At 53.2% G+C, this 16,309-nt stretch overlaps 1 protein-coding gene across 4 annotated transcripts in view; it reads right to left on the bottom strand.

Annotated features, from left to right (window-relative positions):
• Positions 1-920: 920 nt before the first annotated feature.
• The window catches only part of RBM19 (RNA binding motif protein 19), a 45,637-nt gene continuing 30,248 nt past the window's right edge, over positions 921-16,309 (bottom strand). For 2 of the 4 annotated variants that reach the window (XR_014931990.1, XM_015878371.3), the window contains 4 exons: positions 11,697-11,802; positions 7,703-7,823; positions 4,338-4,449; positions 921-1,199 (listed from right to left, as the gene is read on the bottom strand). Coding sequence is in view for 2 of the 4 variants with exons in the window: in XM_015878371.3 (XP_015733857.2) it covers positions 4,358-4,449; positions 7,703-7,823; positions 11,697-11,802 (319 nt within the window). In the remaining 2 variants the exon portion in view is untranslated. The remainder of the gene's footprint in view (positions 1,200-4,337; positions 4,450-7,702; positions 7,824-11,696; positions 11,803-16,309) is intronic. The other 2 variants (XR_014931991.1, XM_015878372.3) reach the window with 1 other exon arrangement.

Genomic DNA, 16,309 nt, shown 5'->3' with positions numbered 1-16,309 from the left:
ACAAATGACTCAGGGGAAACAAAGCATTCCCAGGGCCTTGACCTGTTGCTTCAGTGGGATCTCAAGTGCAGTACTGTAAAATGGGAAACAAAATAGTGAATGTGATCACAGAGCAGAGCTGGATGTGCTTCCCTTGGGGGTCCCTGAGCTGGGGACCACTGGCCATGCACAGAGCTGCTTGGGACCTGATGGGTTGCACTGCTGCAATGGGGTAATTCTGACATGTACATGGTTGTTCCTAAGTAATTGCTGAGAAACATTTATGCTTTGCTCATGTGAGCACCATCCCCCTGCTGTCAGTGGAGATGAGGGGTCCTGAGACATCCTACCCTACACTGCAGCCACAAGTCCTGCCTTGCTGATGCCGGCACTGAATAGCATCAAGGCCACCTCAGTGGCTTGGGGCTCTGATGGGACCATGTGAGACAAACAGTAGACACAGACCTGGAGAGACATGGCTGTAGGTGCAGGGCAGCACCTTGCACTGGGCACAGGCAGTGTGCATGGCACCCCAGGCATTGAGGTGCTGCAAGGATCATTGTTTTTTTTTAAGGTATGCAGTTCTCAAAAAGGAAAAAAAAAAAAAAGGGCCCGTGTTTGCAGCCAACACGTGTAATCTGTTCAGCCCTTGTCAGACAAAACAGTTTTGCCGTAAGACAGCGATTCCCAGAGGGGAAAGGGGTGAAGTGAAAATACTTTATCAGCTGCGTACATATGTAACGTGGTAGCCCGGCTGCAAAGCAAAGCCTCTTTCCCTTTGAAAGCCAGGCAGGGGCGGGAGGCAGCTGCCTGCAAGTGGGGACAGAAGGGACACAGGAAGAGCTGAACACATCATGGCCCCAGCCCCAGTCCCTTATCACCCTTATCCCCCCATCAGGACAGAATAACCCCACAAATACAGAAATACATCCAAGAAAACCTTGAGATTTTTGAAAGCTATTATTAAAAATATATGCATGGCTTTTAATGGTACACAAATAATCGTGTACTTCAGACACGAAGAGCACATCTACCAGAGTCCTTGGGGCCAGAGAGGACTCCCACATCAATGCTGAAGTCTGAGCTCTGTGCTCCTGCCCTGCTGCTGTGGATACAGGGGGGTCTTGGGGTGGCAGCACACTCTGGGGATGGGCAGACGGCTGTGGGTACACAACAGGTGCGTGTCCACTGAGAATCCATTGGTTCTCCATCCATCAACCCTAGGAAAAGAGAATAAAGGCAATGCCATGAAGCAGCCACCCGTCATTGCCGCACAGTTTGCAGGAGGTGGTGGGGCTGGAGGAGCTGGGGAGCAGCCCTGGGCCCTGCAGGGAGGTGATAGAGTAGGAAGGGAAAGGATGAGAGTGGGCAGGTTAGGGGGAATGGCAGGAGTGTGTGTGTGTGTGTGTGTGTGTGTGTGTGTGTGTGCGTGTGCCCATCTGGGCCATGCGTCACATTGAGATTGTCCCGCATTAAAAATTCACCAGCCAGAGAATTTTCAAGGGATTTGTAGTAATTAGATGACAAAATGCTGGCAAATCTCAGGCTTGCCAAAGATGTTACTCAGGGGTCAAAGACTCGACACTTTTGGCTGGGTAATTTGTAAGTGTCAATCACACTCAGCCATCAGAGGGAGAGCGCAGATCTGAGGGCTGCATCCTAACTAAGCCACAGTTCTGCCTTCCTCCTGCAGCACTGCCAGTACCTGAGTGTGCAGTTTGGGAAGGGCATGCCCACTCCACGTCCCAGTGCCCAGCTCCACGCAGGAGGAGTCGGTTTTCGCCCTTTACTCCTCTTGCATCCTGCATGCACCCAGATGCTTGTGAGCGAGCTGCTCCTTGCACACCTGCAGGCTCCACAGCAGCCTCTCCCTCCAGCAGGAAGGCAAAGCTTCTATGTCTGCTGCCAGGTCCTGCAGCCCTCAGGACAGCCCGAGTGCAGTGAGTGGAAGCAGCCTCAGGCACTGACCCGTCCCATAGGTCTGCTATCCAACCCCAACCTGCAGCCCTGCAAGGCTCTGGTGGGATGTGTGCTGGGAAAGAGCCGGCCCCAGGCAGGGTGCAGGGTGCTGCTGCTGCCCCTCTGCCCCATGGACCCCCTGGCAGAGCCGTGCTCCCGCTCTCATCGCTTTGCATATTTCTCCAATTCAGGTCACATCGTGCACATATGCCTCAGCCAACGTTTGTTGATATTCTCTCTGCCTCTCTTCCCAGCTCCAGTTTGGGGTGAAAGCCTCCCTTATTAGCCAATTTGGATACCCATTTACTGTGAATTACTGAGCCTGATTATTATTCATGAATGGATAAGTCTGAAATCTCAAGCCCTGCCATGCGATTTCTCTCCCTCTCAGATGCACACGTTTTGGGAAGCAGGAGGCAGCATGTCCATGTCACGCGATGCTCTGGGGCACGGAGCCGGGCAGGGGCTGCTGGCTGTGCTGAGCAGCAGTGGGGTGAGCAGGACGTGCAGAGGCAGGAAGCTCGTGCCCTTTTCCCAGCACAGCTGCACCCAGCACTCCACAGTGATTCCACGGCTCAAATGCTCCCATTACACCTGCTGTCATTTTAGGGTGTGCTGTGCGGCATCCTCCGTACGCAACAAAGACGTTGGGTCCTTGCCTGCAGAGTGGGAATTAACTCCAACTGTTCTCCACGTCTGCGATCAGCACTTCCATAATTGAAGTATGGGCACAGAGCTGTGTACATACACAGCCCCCCCCAACCCGTGCACATCAAACAGATTTCCCTGATACCAAATCGCCTGAAAAATTAACCAGTGTCGAACTGCTCGACGAGATAAGTATCATTAAGGGAAAAAGAAAATCTTCATTATATTTGAAGGTACAGAAAAAAAGCCCTCACGAATGTTTTCCAGCCCCGTATCCTGACAGGGAAATAACATGTTTTAAAACATATCAAAGGGTTAAATTAATTTTCATTAAAATTTAAATTTGGAAGGCTCCCTCTCCCCTCTCCTCCCTCCTCCCACCTTAGAACATTTGACTGGCAACCATTTCATATTTCAATCTCGGCAGAACAAATTGAATTAGATGTTGAAACCAAACTCTCCTCTGTTCTCTAAAGCCTACATGCTCTGCTTGCGCTAATCCTTTTCGCCGCCGCTGCAGACCTCAGAGATGCGCAGCAAGAACCCTGCCCTGCCACAAAAGACAATGAGGGAGGGAAAAAGACACACAAAAAAAGAAAAGAAAACCAACACGGGAAAATCCAACCCAAATTTGTAGTCCTGCGAGGCTCTGCTCAAACACTGCTGGGGACAGCATACGGGCAGGGCCCTGCTCAGCCCTGGCTGCACTGTGCTGCTGGTTCCTCCCTCCTGCTGAGCATCCTTGTCCAACCCTTGTGTTTTACCTAGCAATTTATATAGACATTTTCACCCCACAGCACTTCTCCTGTGGATCTTGGGATGGTTTTCATCTTTTCTTGCAGTGCCACGTGCCTCCCATCCCTCCCCATCTTTCACTGTCTCTTCCTCAGAGATGTCTCTTTCCCCCAGGCTGAGCTGATGGCAGCTCCCAGACACACAGAGCTCTGCTGCCTAAACATAGGCATGAACAGCAACAATAAAAAACCAGAGATTCCAGCACTCTGCACTGAACTCATCCCTACTTCAGCTGACAGCTGCTTTGATAGTGCTGCTCCAGCACCGTGCCTCAGTTTATCCACCTGCACAATGGGAACAAATACCTGTCCCAGGGCAAGGCCTGGGCCTGGGTACCGTGCTGGTGCTGCAGCAAGAGGCAGGCATTAGTACCCCACAGCCTATGAGTGAGCCTGGGGGTCAGACCCAGAGCCTGCAGTTCTGGCTCCTGGGGGCAGAGCGATGCAGCATGTGGTGCCAGGAAGCAGTTGAAGAGCTGGAAGCACCAGCTCCTGCAGCAGAGCAGAGCACAGCTGGGGAGGTTTGCAGACACTGTCTGTGGGCAGTGACACAGCTGCATGCCAGTAACTGGGCCTGCCTGGTTCTGGGCACTGCTTCTCCATCCCTTCTCCAGCTGCATGCTGCTGAGCTGCTGACCACTGGATGTATCCTTGAGCTGAGCTGCTCCAGGGGAACAAATGCTATTTTGAGGCCATGCGCACACTGCAACACGCTGCATGAGGCAGGCAGCAGTGTAACGCTGCTGGGACTACCCCTGCAGCCATGTAACCCAGCTGGGACTGTTCCTATCCCTGTGAGGTCTGTAAGGAGGTGGGAGAAAGGAAGCATGCACAAAGTATGGCTTTGAGCCACCTACTTCCCTGCCACACACCCTGAGGAGCTGTCACCCTGCCTGCAGCACTGTGTCTTGCTGCAGCCCGAGACACATCCTGCAGGGCCAGCTCTGCCATACCCACCTTACCATGCTGCAGACTGGCTAGAGGCCTCCATCCTTGTTGCTTTCCTCCTCCTCTATCTGCTCCAGGATCTCACCCAGCATCTCTGATTTCTTCTTTTTCTTTGGGGAATCTGTAGAGGCACAGGCGAGAGAAAAATGAAGGTGAGGGTCACAATGGGGTACCCCAGTCCTGCCCCACCAACCCCATGGGCACCACTGAGAAGCTGTCTCAACACCCACAGCACCTTTGCTCCAATGCTCTGCTGGAAGCCATGTGCCTGACTCCAGTCAATATGTGGTGATGCCAACCCTTAAATGCAGTTCACCCATCCCACATCCAAGAGTGGCCACAGGAGCTGTCCGTACACCAGGCTGGTCCCTCAGGGCCAGACCCCAGTCCTAGTGGAGCCCAGATGATGTTGCAGGCCTGCAGTGCTGGATCTGCCTGCCCTGTGCTGGGTACAAGGCAGTGCTATGTCCCCCCACCAGCTGTAGAGTGCCCTCTGCAGAAGCCACCCCCCACTCCCTGCCAGCAGCTGTGGAGCACATGGAGAACAGTTGTTTGAATCCTGCTTCAGACATCAAAAGCCTCGCTGGGTTTCTCAAACAAACAAACATACCATAGGACTGAAGAAAAGGTGTAAAATAAATAAATGGAACAAGCTGTGCGTTTTCTTTTAGTATTACAGCTGCTGCGGGAGATAAACAACAAGTAAATGTCACAAAACATCAATACAGAAGAAATTAACCTGACAAAAGCTCACATCCCCCTCCTCTGCCTCCTTCAGCTCAGAGCAGTTTTGCATTTCTGGAGTTCTCACCTAACGATTTTATTTTTCAATTAATTCCTTGTCAGAGTGCCAGGGCCTGCCTGCTCCTGGGGGCTGTGGGAAGGGGTGCAGCTGCCACCCCAGACCCCATGCACAGCTCTGGCCCCATCAGGGCACTCACAGACACAAAACATGATGACCGATGCCAGAGGAAGGCCCTAACCCAGCGCCTCCTGCCTGCTGTCCTGAGCTGAGCTGAGCTGAGCTGAGACAGCACCCATGCCATGCCATGTGCCACCAGGCAGCCCACGGCCAGCTAACAGGGAGGAGAAAGGCTAATAGAGAAATAACATAATAAAAAAGGAGGAGGGTGGAAGTGGATTGGTCGGAGGTCCATCCTGCTGCTCCAGGCTGGTTAGGATTTGCCACTAACGATCCCATTTACTCCCTTTAAACAACAGCCAAAGCCGGGGCGGGCCGGTAGGGATTACTGTGGGATTACACCATGGTGGTGCTGCGGATGCCACACTAATCCTGCAGGGTTTACTCTCTGGCTACGGCATGTGTCTGCATTACTTACAGATGTGCTCTCAAAAAGAAAGAAAAAAAAAAATTAAAAAAGAAAAAAAAAGAGAAAGAAGAGAAAGGAAGACAATAAAAATGGAGCCACAATGGATGGGAAGCAGCAGATCACAGGCTGCAGCTTGGGGGGGGAGCAAGCAGGGGCTCAGCCCCAGCCCTCCTCTCTCTGCCCTCTCCCACCCAAACAAGGGCTGGACCCCAAAACCTGGCCTCATAGCTCCCACTGCTTCGTCCCCCAGCAGAAGCCAGCCCTTCCCCTTCCTGTGCTCGGTGCAGCATTCCCCATCTGTCAGTTAATTCTCTGATTGATGGCAAGGAGCAGGATTGCCTGGCGCAGCTGGCGCCCATGTTAGTGCTGGCAGGAGGGCAGCAGTCCGCTGGCACGGTGCTCCCAACACAGGTCGATGGCAACAGGGCTGATGGGAGTGGAACGTGGTGCAGCCACACTACCTGTGGTGAGCATGAAGGGAAAGGGATTCAAACCAAAGGAGGTGGGTGGATGGATGGATGAATGGATGAACAGATGGATGGATGGATGTGTAGGTTTGCATGCTACCAGTACGTGAACAGGGGGATGCTCATGAATGCACACAAAAAGCCCTGGGTGGGACTGCAGAGCACCAGGTGCAGTGCAGTAAAGGAAGGGGTCCATCCTACTGTGTCTGTTGAATCCTTGGAAATGATGGTTCAGACGTGACCTGACTCCTACGATAAATGCCTGTGCAGATGAGACTTTGAGACCAGATCTCTCCAACCTAACAAACAAAACCTGAGGGGCAAAATTTATGTAAGCAGTGTCCAGAAGTAAAGTGCCTGACTGAACAGAAGGGAGGTGGTGCCGGGATGGAGAATACTTCATCTCCTGCAGCCCAGCTCTGTGCATTCTGAGGCCAAACTGATGCTGCCCCAAAGCTGCTGGAGGGGCAAGCAGGTCTTAACTGTGCCAGTGAGCTGTGCTGCACAGAGACTGACCCCAGGCTGTGCCACTTGGAGCCTGGCCACAGGCTGTGCCATGGAGCTATGCTGCCTGGCCATGGGCTTGGCCATGAGCTGTGCTGCCTGGAGCCTGGCTCCACACTGCTGCAGAGAGCTACATCCCAGAGGGCACATCCATCTCTAGGCAGTGCCTGTCCTCCCTGCTCCCGATGCATGCCTGCAGCTGTACGCCCCGGCTGTTATACACAGCAGACATCACCAAACTCCTTTAGGTCTTCTCAGAGCCCATGCTGGAGATCAACCCATGTCCCCCCAGCCACACATCTAGCTCCCACCCACATCTTCCCCCTCATCCACAGTCTCCAGTACTGGGAGCTGTGCTTTGCCCAACGCCATGGTGCTATGCCACCCCTGGTGACAGGCAGGTGTGCGACAGCGGTAAAGGATGCTGCAGGGGATTCGGGAGGAGAGCATCGATCTCCAGCTCAGTCCTCCAGCCCAGGGGAGCCCTTCCTACATAAATATTTGCCAAGCCATGCGTTTGCGCTGTCAATGGCTGTCAATAGCAACCTGCAGTGCTGCTATCTGCCGAGCTGTCACTCTCGGGCACCTGATCCAAACAGCACTTTCTGGATCCCACCCGATGGTCACGTTATTTGTTCTTTGTCATCAAGCTTCTCTGTGACCCCATCAGCCCCCCAGTGCCCATCCCTGCCCACACTCCCTTGCTGGGAGGTTATCTGTGCAGCACAGTGCCACCAGGGCTGCTCATCCCCTGCCATTCCCATCTCTGCAGCACTGCAAGGTGCTGGTACAGCAGAGCCTGTAGCTGCCACAGAGAGCCCTGGTACTGTCAGTGAAGTGGGTAATTGGTATCTATGCCCTGCCAACTTGCAGCCAGCCTGCAGCCCTCTGCTTCACCTGCACAGAGCTGCATACTCTGATCCCTGAGTGCAGCAGTTTCTGTGCAGTGTGACCACTTCTCCTGGGTATGGAAGGGCCGGCGCAGCACAGCCATGGGCCAGCAGGTTGGTGCAAGTTGTGTGTGCCAGCAGCCAGGAGGATGCTTTACCGTGGAAATGGTCAGCTGTCTTACCATGGAAATGGTCAGCTGTCTTCCGCCTCAGTGCCTCCACCGTCTCCTCCGTGTCTGCCCACTCCAGGACCAGCCTGCGGCCATACAAGTGTGTGCTGTGGCACAGCGCATTGAATGCTTTCTGAAGATTAAAGTGGAAAAAAGAAAAGGAGAAAATAAGAAGGAAAAACAAAGATGTCCCTCCCTCTGCCCTGAATCTGAAAGGGAGAGAACACTCTGCTCTGAGCACTTTGCTCTGACAGGGCAGGATTCGTCTCCATCAGCACCTTTGGCCTGATCATTTATCTTCTACACATCTGCAAAGAGCAATCACCACACACTATCCCTGCGGGCTGCAGCAGGTGCTCCACACAGCTGCTCAGCTCTGGGTGCAGCCATGGGACAGCCCTGGGGCCAGGAGTGCTGCTGCCCGGTGAGGTGGGGGGCAGCATGGGGAGTCAGGTAGCATCTGGTCCCTGTTGTTACTGTGGCAGCACATGCCCTTGAGAAGGGAAATATGCAGATAACTGCCTAGTGCACCTGGGAACCCCCCATTCCATGCTGGCACAGCAAAGCACAACCCAATGGTTAGTGGACATGGTAGGGATGGGTTGGGGTTGAACTTAGTGATCTTAGAGGTCTTTTCCAACCTTAACAATTCAGTGCTTCTGACTCTCCATCATTCCCATTACTTCCATTCAATCCAGAGGAGAGGAACGCATCTCCCATTCCCTGCACCCTGCTGGCATATCAGTGCTCTCCATCTCTCCACCCTGCCACTCCCACAGACTCACACAGGCCTCACGATGGTGGGGTGTGCTTCCCTATGAGGGGCTGCAGCCTTCTGCAGCTACAGCTGCCTTTATTTGCCACTGCTGTTGTTTTAAAAGGCCCATTTCCACTCAGAATGGGATCCAATTAGCAGAGCAATGTGTTGGCTTAAACAAACACTCGGGGGAGCGGCAGTGGGGAGCTTTGATGGCTGTTTGCATTGGCACAAAGAGCCATTGCCATTGCCTGGCAAAATACAGCAGCGCTCACCATCGGCTCTCATTTGTTCATTTTGACTTCTGGATTGCACACAAGCTGCAGCAACCGGCAGAGGAAGCTGCAGGACAGGGCGCAGGTACATACAGCATCCTCTCGTCCCACAGTGCAGACAGAGGGCTGCTGTGTGATGAAGGAACCTGCTGGTGGGATGTGGGTGGTGCATAATGCCTGCTCAACATCAGCACTGTTATACATGGGAGAAGCAGAGCACCCAGTGCTGTGGGGTTCCCTGGGCTTCAGGTGAAAAACACCCAATGTCATTTCCTTTGGAAACCAATGAAAATAAAGAAGTTGAATTCACTGCTTTGAGTGTGTTCCATACCACCTCAGGGAAAAGAGAGGATAAGCTAATGACAGCAGTGGAGGGGAGTAATGCCCCCTCCATACACCCGCACAGCCTGACATCTTTCTGCAAGAAGGGGAAATGTGACGCTGCTGCTATTGCACAAAAAAGGGAGGAGAAAAATGCATTTGAACAACAGGAGAAGTACAAAGGGAGGAAAAGCAGACAAGCAGATGGACTGTGGGCACAGGTTGCTTGCTCCTGGGGCTGCACCCACTGTGTGCTGAGCACTGTGCTGCACAGGACAGCTGGGCTGGGGTGTTGCGGCCATCCCTGCGTGCTCCGTTAATCTGAGGATGGGTCTGCTCTGCCTGGAGTCCCGTCTTGCTCTGTTAAACACTCAAGCTGAAGAGCCTCGGGCTGTCGGCTTTGGAGGGACAAAGGGTCACCACCATTAGGAGACTGATGCATTTCCCTTCTTCACAAGAAACAGTCCCACCCCAGGATGCTTGCGGCAGTGCCAGCTGCACGCAGGATTTTGCCTTCCATGTGTGCGCATTTCTAAAGGGCTGCCTGTCTTTCCCAAAAGGGCAATTTCTATTTGGAGACCAGATGTATTTTTATATCGACGAGGGAGAAAAGTGGAAACTTGGCTCCCAGTTAATAGTTTAAAAATAAAAACAATCCCACAACAATTCTGCACAGGGAACTTCAGGAAACGTATCCCATGGTTAACACTTTAGTAACTGGAGTTAACACTGCATGTAAGGTACCCACACCAGGACCATTCCACAGCTACAGGGAGCGAACCACATGGGGTGCACCCAGAACTACAGTGGAAGCCCACACCTCTGTCCCAGCTTTGGGGAACCTCTACAGGCACTTTGTCACGGCTCAGAGAAAGACAAATGGGGAGGTCACAGGTTTTAAATGCCCAACAAAGCCACCATAACTGTTCTATTATAAAAGCATCACGTTTTATAAGATGCTTATAAGCGATTCCCAAATTACCACTCTTAGGGGGAAAAAAAAAAGTCATTGATCGTCTGCAGCCATTCAGCTCAGAGGTCTCCAGGCCCACTCCCCTCCTCTCCCATTTCACTTAGCAATAAACTCTCAGCCAATTATGGCTGTGTTTACAATATTCAGGATCCTATTCATCAATACACAGCACATCCTTTTCCAGACGGCCAATGGAGTGTACTTGATGTGCCACTTATGAGACAATTAAATCCCTAAAAGAGAAGAGGTTGAAAAAAAGGGGGAAAAAAAAAAGGAAGGAAGAAAAGCTGCTTTGCTGGAAGAGAAGAGGAACCTTCAGAGCGATCTTTCTCAGGGCTCAAGCTCCAGGGCCGATCCTGTTTTGTGGGACCAGGGGAGTGCTGGTCCTTGCTAGATGCTGGCAGCAGGAGCACCTGGAGAAGGGCACCTCTCTCTTGCAACCCGGCTGCTCCATGTGGAGCTGAAAGTGCAGCTAGCAGAGGCTGCCTCTGAGCAAAGGTGTACCAAGCAGAGTTGTCCTGGAGGTGCACAACCTGGAGGGGAGCATGGTGCTGAGTCAAAGCAGGTTTGAATGTGGATCAATAGAAGACTAGCACAAAAACCTCATGTGCTGTGCTATATGGGAGGTCATGCTGGAACAGATGATCTAATAGTCCCTTGTGATCGTGGATCAATGGATCCTGTCTAAAAATATAAACACAGGCTACGCCTGCTCCCTGCTCCTCCCTCCATCACCTCTGCTCATGGTCTTGAAAACTGGGAGCACCACAGTCACTCCTCGTCCCGATCCCACACACTGCTAGCAGCAGGGACACCCAAACAGCACCTTCACAATAACTTGCACCCACTGCACCAGAGACACACCACAAAACAAAGCTATTCAGCATGGTCAGCCGTCCTGGTGGTGTTACCTGCTGGCTAAGAGCACTGCCCAGCACACCAGGTGCTGCCCTACCTCCTGCAAACACGCTGTGTGGTAGGAGCAAACCCTCCCCAAGGCTGACTCTCTCTATCAGGAGTGCTGGAGGACAGGGGTTGGGATATCACACAGCTCTCTGAGTGGGGACTCCTTGCTCAGAACTCAGTCCCAACCAGCACTGCTCAGGTCTCCTGTAAGGTGCTCCAGGAGGCACTTGGAAAAAACTGATACTGTGTTGGAATTTCTTTTCCTTCCCATGAGCCACCTCTAGTCAGCCAGCTCAAGCAGGACCACATGGGACCATTTGTTTTCTGGACATGAAGCCCATGCCACATCCCAGAGGCAACTGTCCCCAGAAGCCCTGGGTAGCAGCTCTGCACGTCTGACTGGTGGCTGTTAGCACTGCTCTGTAGGCCATTCACCCCACAGGCAGAGGCTGGCAGGTCTGAAGCACAGTACTGCAAGGAACAGCTGTCCCAGCAGCCATTCTTGGCCTTCCCCACAGCTGCAGAGACGAGCTGTTCAGAAGTAATCTCCAGTGGGGACTCAGAGTGTTGGCTTCAGTGGAGGAGACAGTATTCCAATGGCCTGAATGCAGACACAGAGACAAAGTTACCTCTGGGCGCTGCCCACCTTTGGGGCTTGGCTCCATCACAGCTCTGTGGTGAGTCCCACAGTGTGTCAGACCTAGGGTAAGCCCCAGCAAGCAACCCCCAGACCCCCCTGGTCCAGGAAAGGGCTGGTAAGGGAGGGAGCCTCACCTTGGCATCCTGCTTGGTGAGGAAATCCACAAAGCCAAAGCCACGGTGTGAGCCCGTTCCTGCCATCTTCTTGGGCAGCCGGACGGTCTTCAGCTCCCCAAAGGTGCTGTGAACAAGGAGAGAAGTGAGAACACTGAGTCTGATGGGAAGGCCACGTTTAACCCAGATCACGGCACTTCCAGTTGCAGGCAGCCCTGAGGCTGAGCAATCCATGCACTGGGCCCACCTGATTCCTGCAAGGAAAAGCACCACCAAGGCTCCCCCTAACAGCTGGATCCCAAAGGCCATTCACCCATCCTGCTGACACCTTCACAGAGCAAGCACCTCCCTTGGTGTAACTTCTGTACCTCCCCTCCTTTGAGATGTGCAGAAAGCAGGGCCCTATGGCAGGGCTGTGCCTGCAGCCAGCTCTGAGGTATGGGAACCCTGCAGCCCCCACCCCAGTCCCAGGAGCACGACTGCAGCACAGCTCACTGTGTGCCACCCCTGGGAATCCAGGATAATGCCCATGTTCTGCCTGTGTCCAAGCTCCTGCTTCCCCTCCTCTCGCTTCCATTTATCAAACACATATGCACAAACTGAAACCAATAAATATTTAATGCAGACCGGGTTAGACTGGATGTGCTATTTTATTTGAAAACCTGCACACACTCTCGCACATACAAAAGGAGCCCAGGATGCAGCAGTGCCAGAGAGCACCTGGGAATAAACACAGTAAAGGCCATAAATGCTCTCATGAAATAATATAAGCTAAATCTGGGAGTTAACCTGGAGCTCTGGCAGCATGACCAGGCATCCATCCACCCAATTTCCCGAGGCAACGCGCTGTGTAAATGCACCATGATGAAGCCTCAAAATGAATTCGCACGCCTCCTCCTCAGGGCTGCCTGAGCTCTCCCTCCCTCATGCCCCCTTCGGGCCACTGCCACACAAACAAACAAACAAACCCCCCTGAAGGGATGCATGGCCTCAGCTGCAGAGATTGTGCGTGGGGCACAGTGCTCCTGTGCGATACGTGGGGCACAGAGCTCTGTGTCCCTGTAGGTGCTGGATGCCCCGGGGAGGGAATACTATGGTGGCCAACAAGAGGGCTTCTGGCCCAAAGATGTGAGAACTGAGCCCTCACCTGGTGCACCATGGGGGCCCCAATGCATTATCTATGGGAAATGAGATGTGTGGCATGGGGGAACAGAATGTTGGTTGCAGTGTTACGGCACTGCTCAGTGCACGAAAGAACCAAGCACCACCATTGGGCACCACGCTGAGAGCTGATGCACAGCACAGGGAACAACAGAACAGCATGGTGAATGGCAGCAGGGTGGCCATGTGAGGGGCATAGGGGATCTGTGGGGGATGCAGAACAGCAGAGGGAAGAAGTTGGCGGTAAATAAACCAACAGCGGGGTCCAAACCTGAAGCAGTGTGTCTGTGGGATCAGGGTGGCAGTGGTGCAGCTGTGGGGCAGCTGAGCCAGGACAGCAGCACCCAGGACAGAAATGTAATGCTCAGCAGGGCAGTGGGGGACAGGGCTGGCTCTGCAAGGCTGAGAAGCGAAACACTCCCCTGCTGCGGCGCTAATTAGAAACCACAACACAGCAATTACTATCCCAGGAGCTGTGAATGAAGTGGAGAGCCTGGGCCTTTAATGTTTTCCTCTCCAGCACCAGGCAGAGGCTCACACCTCTCTTTTCCAATTATTTCCTCCAGATTTGGAGAGGATGGGAGAGAGAAGCAGAGGCAGGGGAACTCAATTACCCCCTGCAGAGCAAGGCTTCTTGGGCTGGGCCAGCTGCAAAGCCCCTGGGAGCAGCGCTGTCAGTGGGGACATGAACATGGCTTGTCCCAGTGGGGTGACGAGGAACGAAGCAGATGGTATGCAAGGAAGTACTCTGCAGCTCTCTGATGGGAGCGCCAGACAGAGCAACATCCTGGCTAAGGCTACGTCCAGCTGTGGGATAAGCACTGAAGGTGCACACTCACACTTGGTGACAGCACACTGCATGTTGGGCTCTGCCCATTTAATGGAGGTGTTTGTGCATCCTCCGTTGGCATGGCTGAACACAGAGGATGGGCTCAGAGGGGGTATTCTGCAGGAACCTTCTTTCTCCTTGTGCAAAACAAGCCATTCTTATGTTCTCAGATACATACTGATGTCCCACTGCATGGGACGGTCCTAAATCAGGAAAAAAACTCAGTGCATGGGAATTTGGTTGGGGGATGCATGACACAGGCCCAGGACTGAGCTCAGGCAGAGTTCCCACTCACTGCAACGGTTCTGAAAGGGGACAAAGGGCCCAAGCAAGATGAGAACCCCCCTTGCACAGCCACATCCCTGCAACGCACCTCTGCTCAGACTCATTCCTTTGATGCACAACAGTCACTGTCACATTGCTTTTTCCCCTCTCCTTTCAACCTCAAACAGGACCTTCTGCCCCCCAGTAAATGATGCCCACACCCGCCTCTGCTTCCATACCGATGTGCTGATTACAGGGGAAAAGGGAAGAAAAAGGAAAAAAAAATGTTCCTTTCTGTCCCCCCACCCTGGAAGCAGGGCCCTGCCAGCGGCTGTGCCAGGTGAACTGGCAGCCCACCCCATGTGGGAGTTAATGAGATCCGCACGGACGGCCCTCCCGCCCCCCGCTGCAGGACTCAGGCTGACTCCACTTCGGCTAATCCCATTACAAGAAAATAACGTGGATAATTCAAGCTAATGAAATCGTTGCAAGAATGCGGACAGCCAGGGGTGGACATTCAGAGCCAATTTAACACTCCTCGGTGTTGTTATCCCCAGCACAGGAAATATCTGAAAGGAGGAAGGGAAAGGAAGGAAGAAAAAAAGCCCTCCTCTCTTGTTAGCTTAAATCCTGTTAGGCAGTTCAGGAATTAATCTGCCACCTATCTCCCCCATTACTGTTATCACCAGCACCATCAGTGCTGTCTCCTTGGTAACCCCGCAGCTGGGGACAGGGGGCACGAGGGGCAGGGGGGCACCTGCAGAGGGGCACAGCAGCTCCAGGGCACGGCCAGACACCAACAGCCGGACCCCTCCGTGTCTCCAGCCAGTGGCAGCTGTCTCTGTCCTGCCCCTGGGCAATGGCAATGCTCGATGCTGCCTGCATGGCTCCCAGCCTTGGGCTGCCCCAATGCTTGGACCTGGGGAGCTCTGGGATGCTGCTTGTGTGCTGAAGGACACACAAGGCTTCCCCAGGAGGTAGGTGCTGGAACCAGCCTTTCCATGGGGAACACCTTGTGACTCGCCCTGATGGAAGGAGATCACCAAAACCAGGAGCAGCACTTCCAAAGGCTCTGAAGGCTGGAGATGGCCACCAGGCTCAGCTCCCTGCCTTGGCAGCCTTGGAAAGCCAACACTTAACCACTGCTTGAGCTGATGGCTGCTGCTTTACCAGCCTCACACAAAGACACACAGAGCTTGTCAGCCAGTGAAGGCGTTTGGGATTAAGAAATGGTGTAACATGACGGACTGAGTTAATGCCCTGGGCACAGTATCAAGGGTAGAAAGGCAGCTGTAAGAAGGACACCCCAACAGTACAAGGGCATGGGCAGGTGCTGACCTGTGTCAATCTGCCTGGGAGTAGTGAGGCCCTACAGAGGAATCTGAACAGGCTGGAGAGCTGGGCTGAAGCCAATGGGATGAGTTTCAACAAGACCAAATGCTGGGTCCTGCACTTTGACCACAACAACCCCAGGCAGCGCTACAGGCTTGGGCTGGAGTGGCTGGAAGACTGTGTAGAGGAAATGGATCTGGGAGCACCAGTTGATGCTCGGCTGAACATGAGCCAGCAGTGCACCCAGGGGGCCAAGAAGGCCAACAGCATTCTGGCTTGCATCAGAAACAGTGCTGACAGCAGGAACAGGGAAGTAATTGTCCCCATGTACTCAGTTCTGGGCCCCTCACTGCAAGAAAGACATCACGGCCCAGAAGTGTGTTCAAAGAAGGGCAACAAAGATGGAGCACAGGCCTTATGAGGAGCAGCTCAGGGAGCTGGGATTGTTCAGTCTGCAGAAGAGGAGGCTCAGGGGAGACTACGTTGCTCTCTATAACTACCTGAAGGGAGGTTGTTGTGAGCTGGAGGTCGGCTTCTTCTCTCATGTAACTGGTAATAGCACTAGAGGGAACTGCTTCAAGCTGCACCAGGGGAAGTTCAGGCTGGATGTTAGGAAACACTACTTCTCTGAATGAGTGGTCAGGCAGTGCAATGGGCTGCCCAGGGAGGTGGAGGAGTCACCAACCCTGGAGGTGTTCAATGAACGTTTGGACACTGTGTTGAGGGATGTGGTTTAGTGAGAACTATTGGTGATGGGTGGATGGTTGGAGTGGATGATCTTGTAGGTCTTTTCCAACCTTGGTGATTCTGTGATTCAGGCCATGCAGAGCAGCGTGCCCACACCCAGGACGCAGATCATGACAGACATGCCTGGGACAAGCAACTCTGTTGCATTTCTTGGGTGCTCTTGGTAAACATGTCTAATTATATCCAGACAGTGATTTTGGCACACCTGCTGCAGCAACTGTTTATCTTGCTGACAACTAAAAGACCATCATTTGCAAAGCTTGCTAGGAAGGAAAGCCAATTAGCATGTCACTGGCCAGGC

This window comes from Coturnix japonica, chromosome 9 (genome assembly GCF_054131305.1).
Source record: "Coturnix japonica strain WE chromosome 9, WE-NBRP24, whole genome shotgun sequence".
NCBI lineage: Eukaryota > Metazoa > Chordata > Aves > Galliformes > Phasianidae > Coturnix > Coturnix japonica.
Note: the sequence above shows the minus strand (reverse complement) of the source record. Positions and strands in the feature narration are given on the sequence as shown.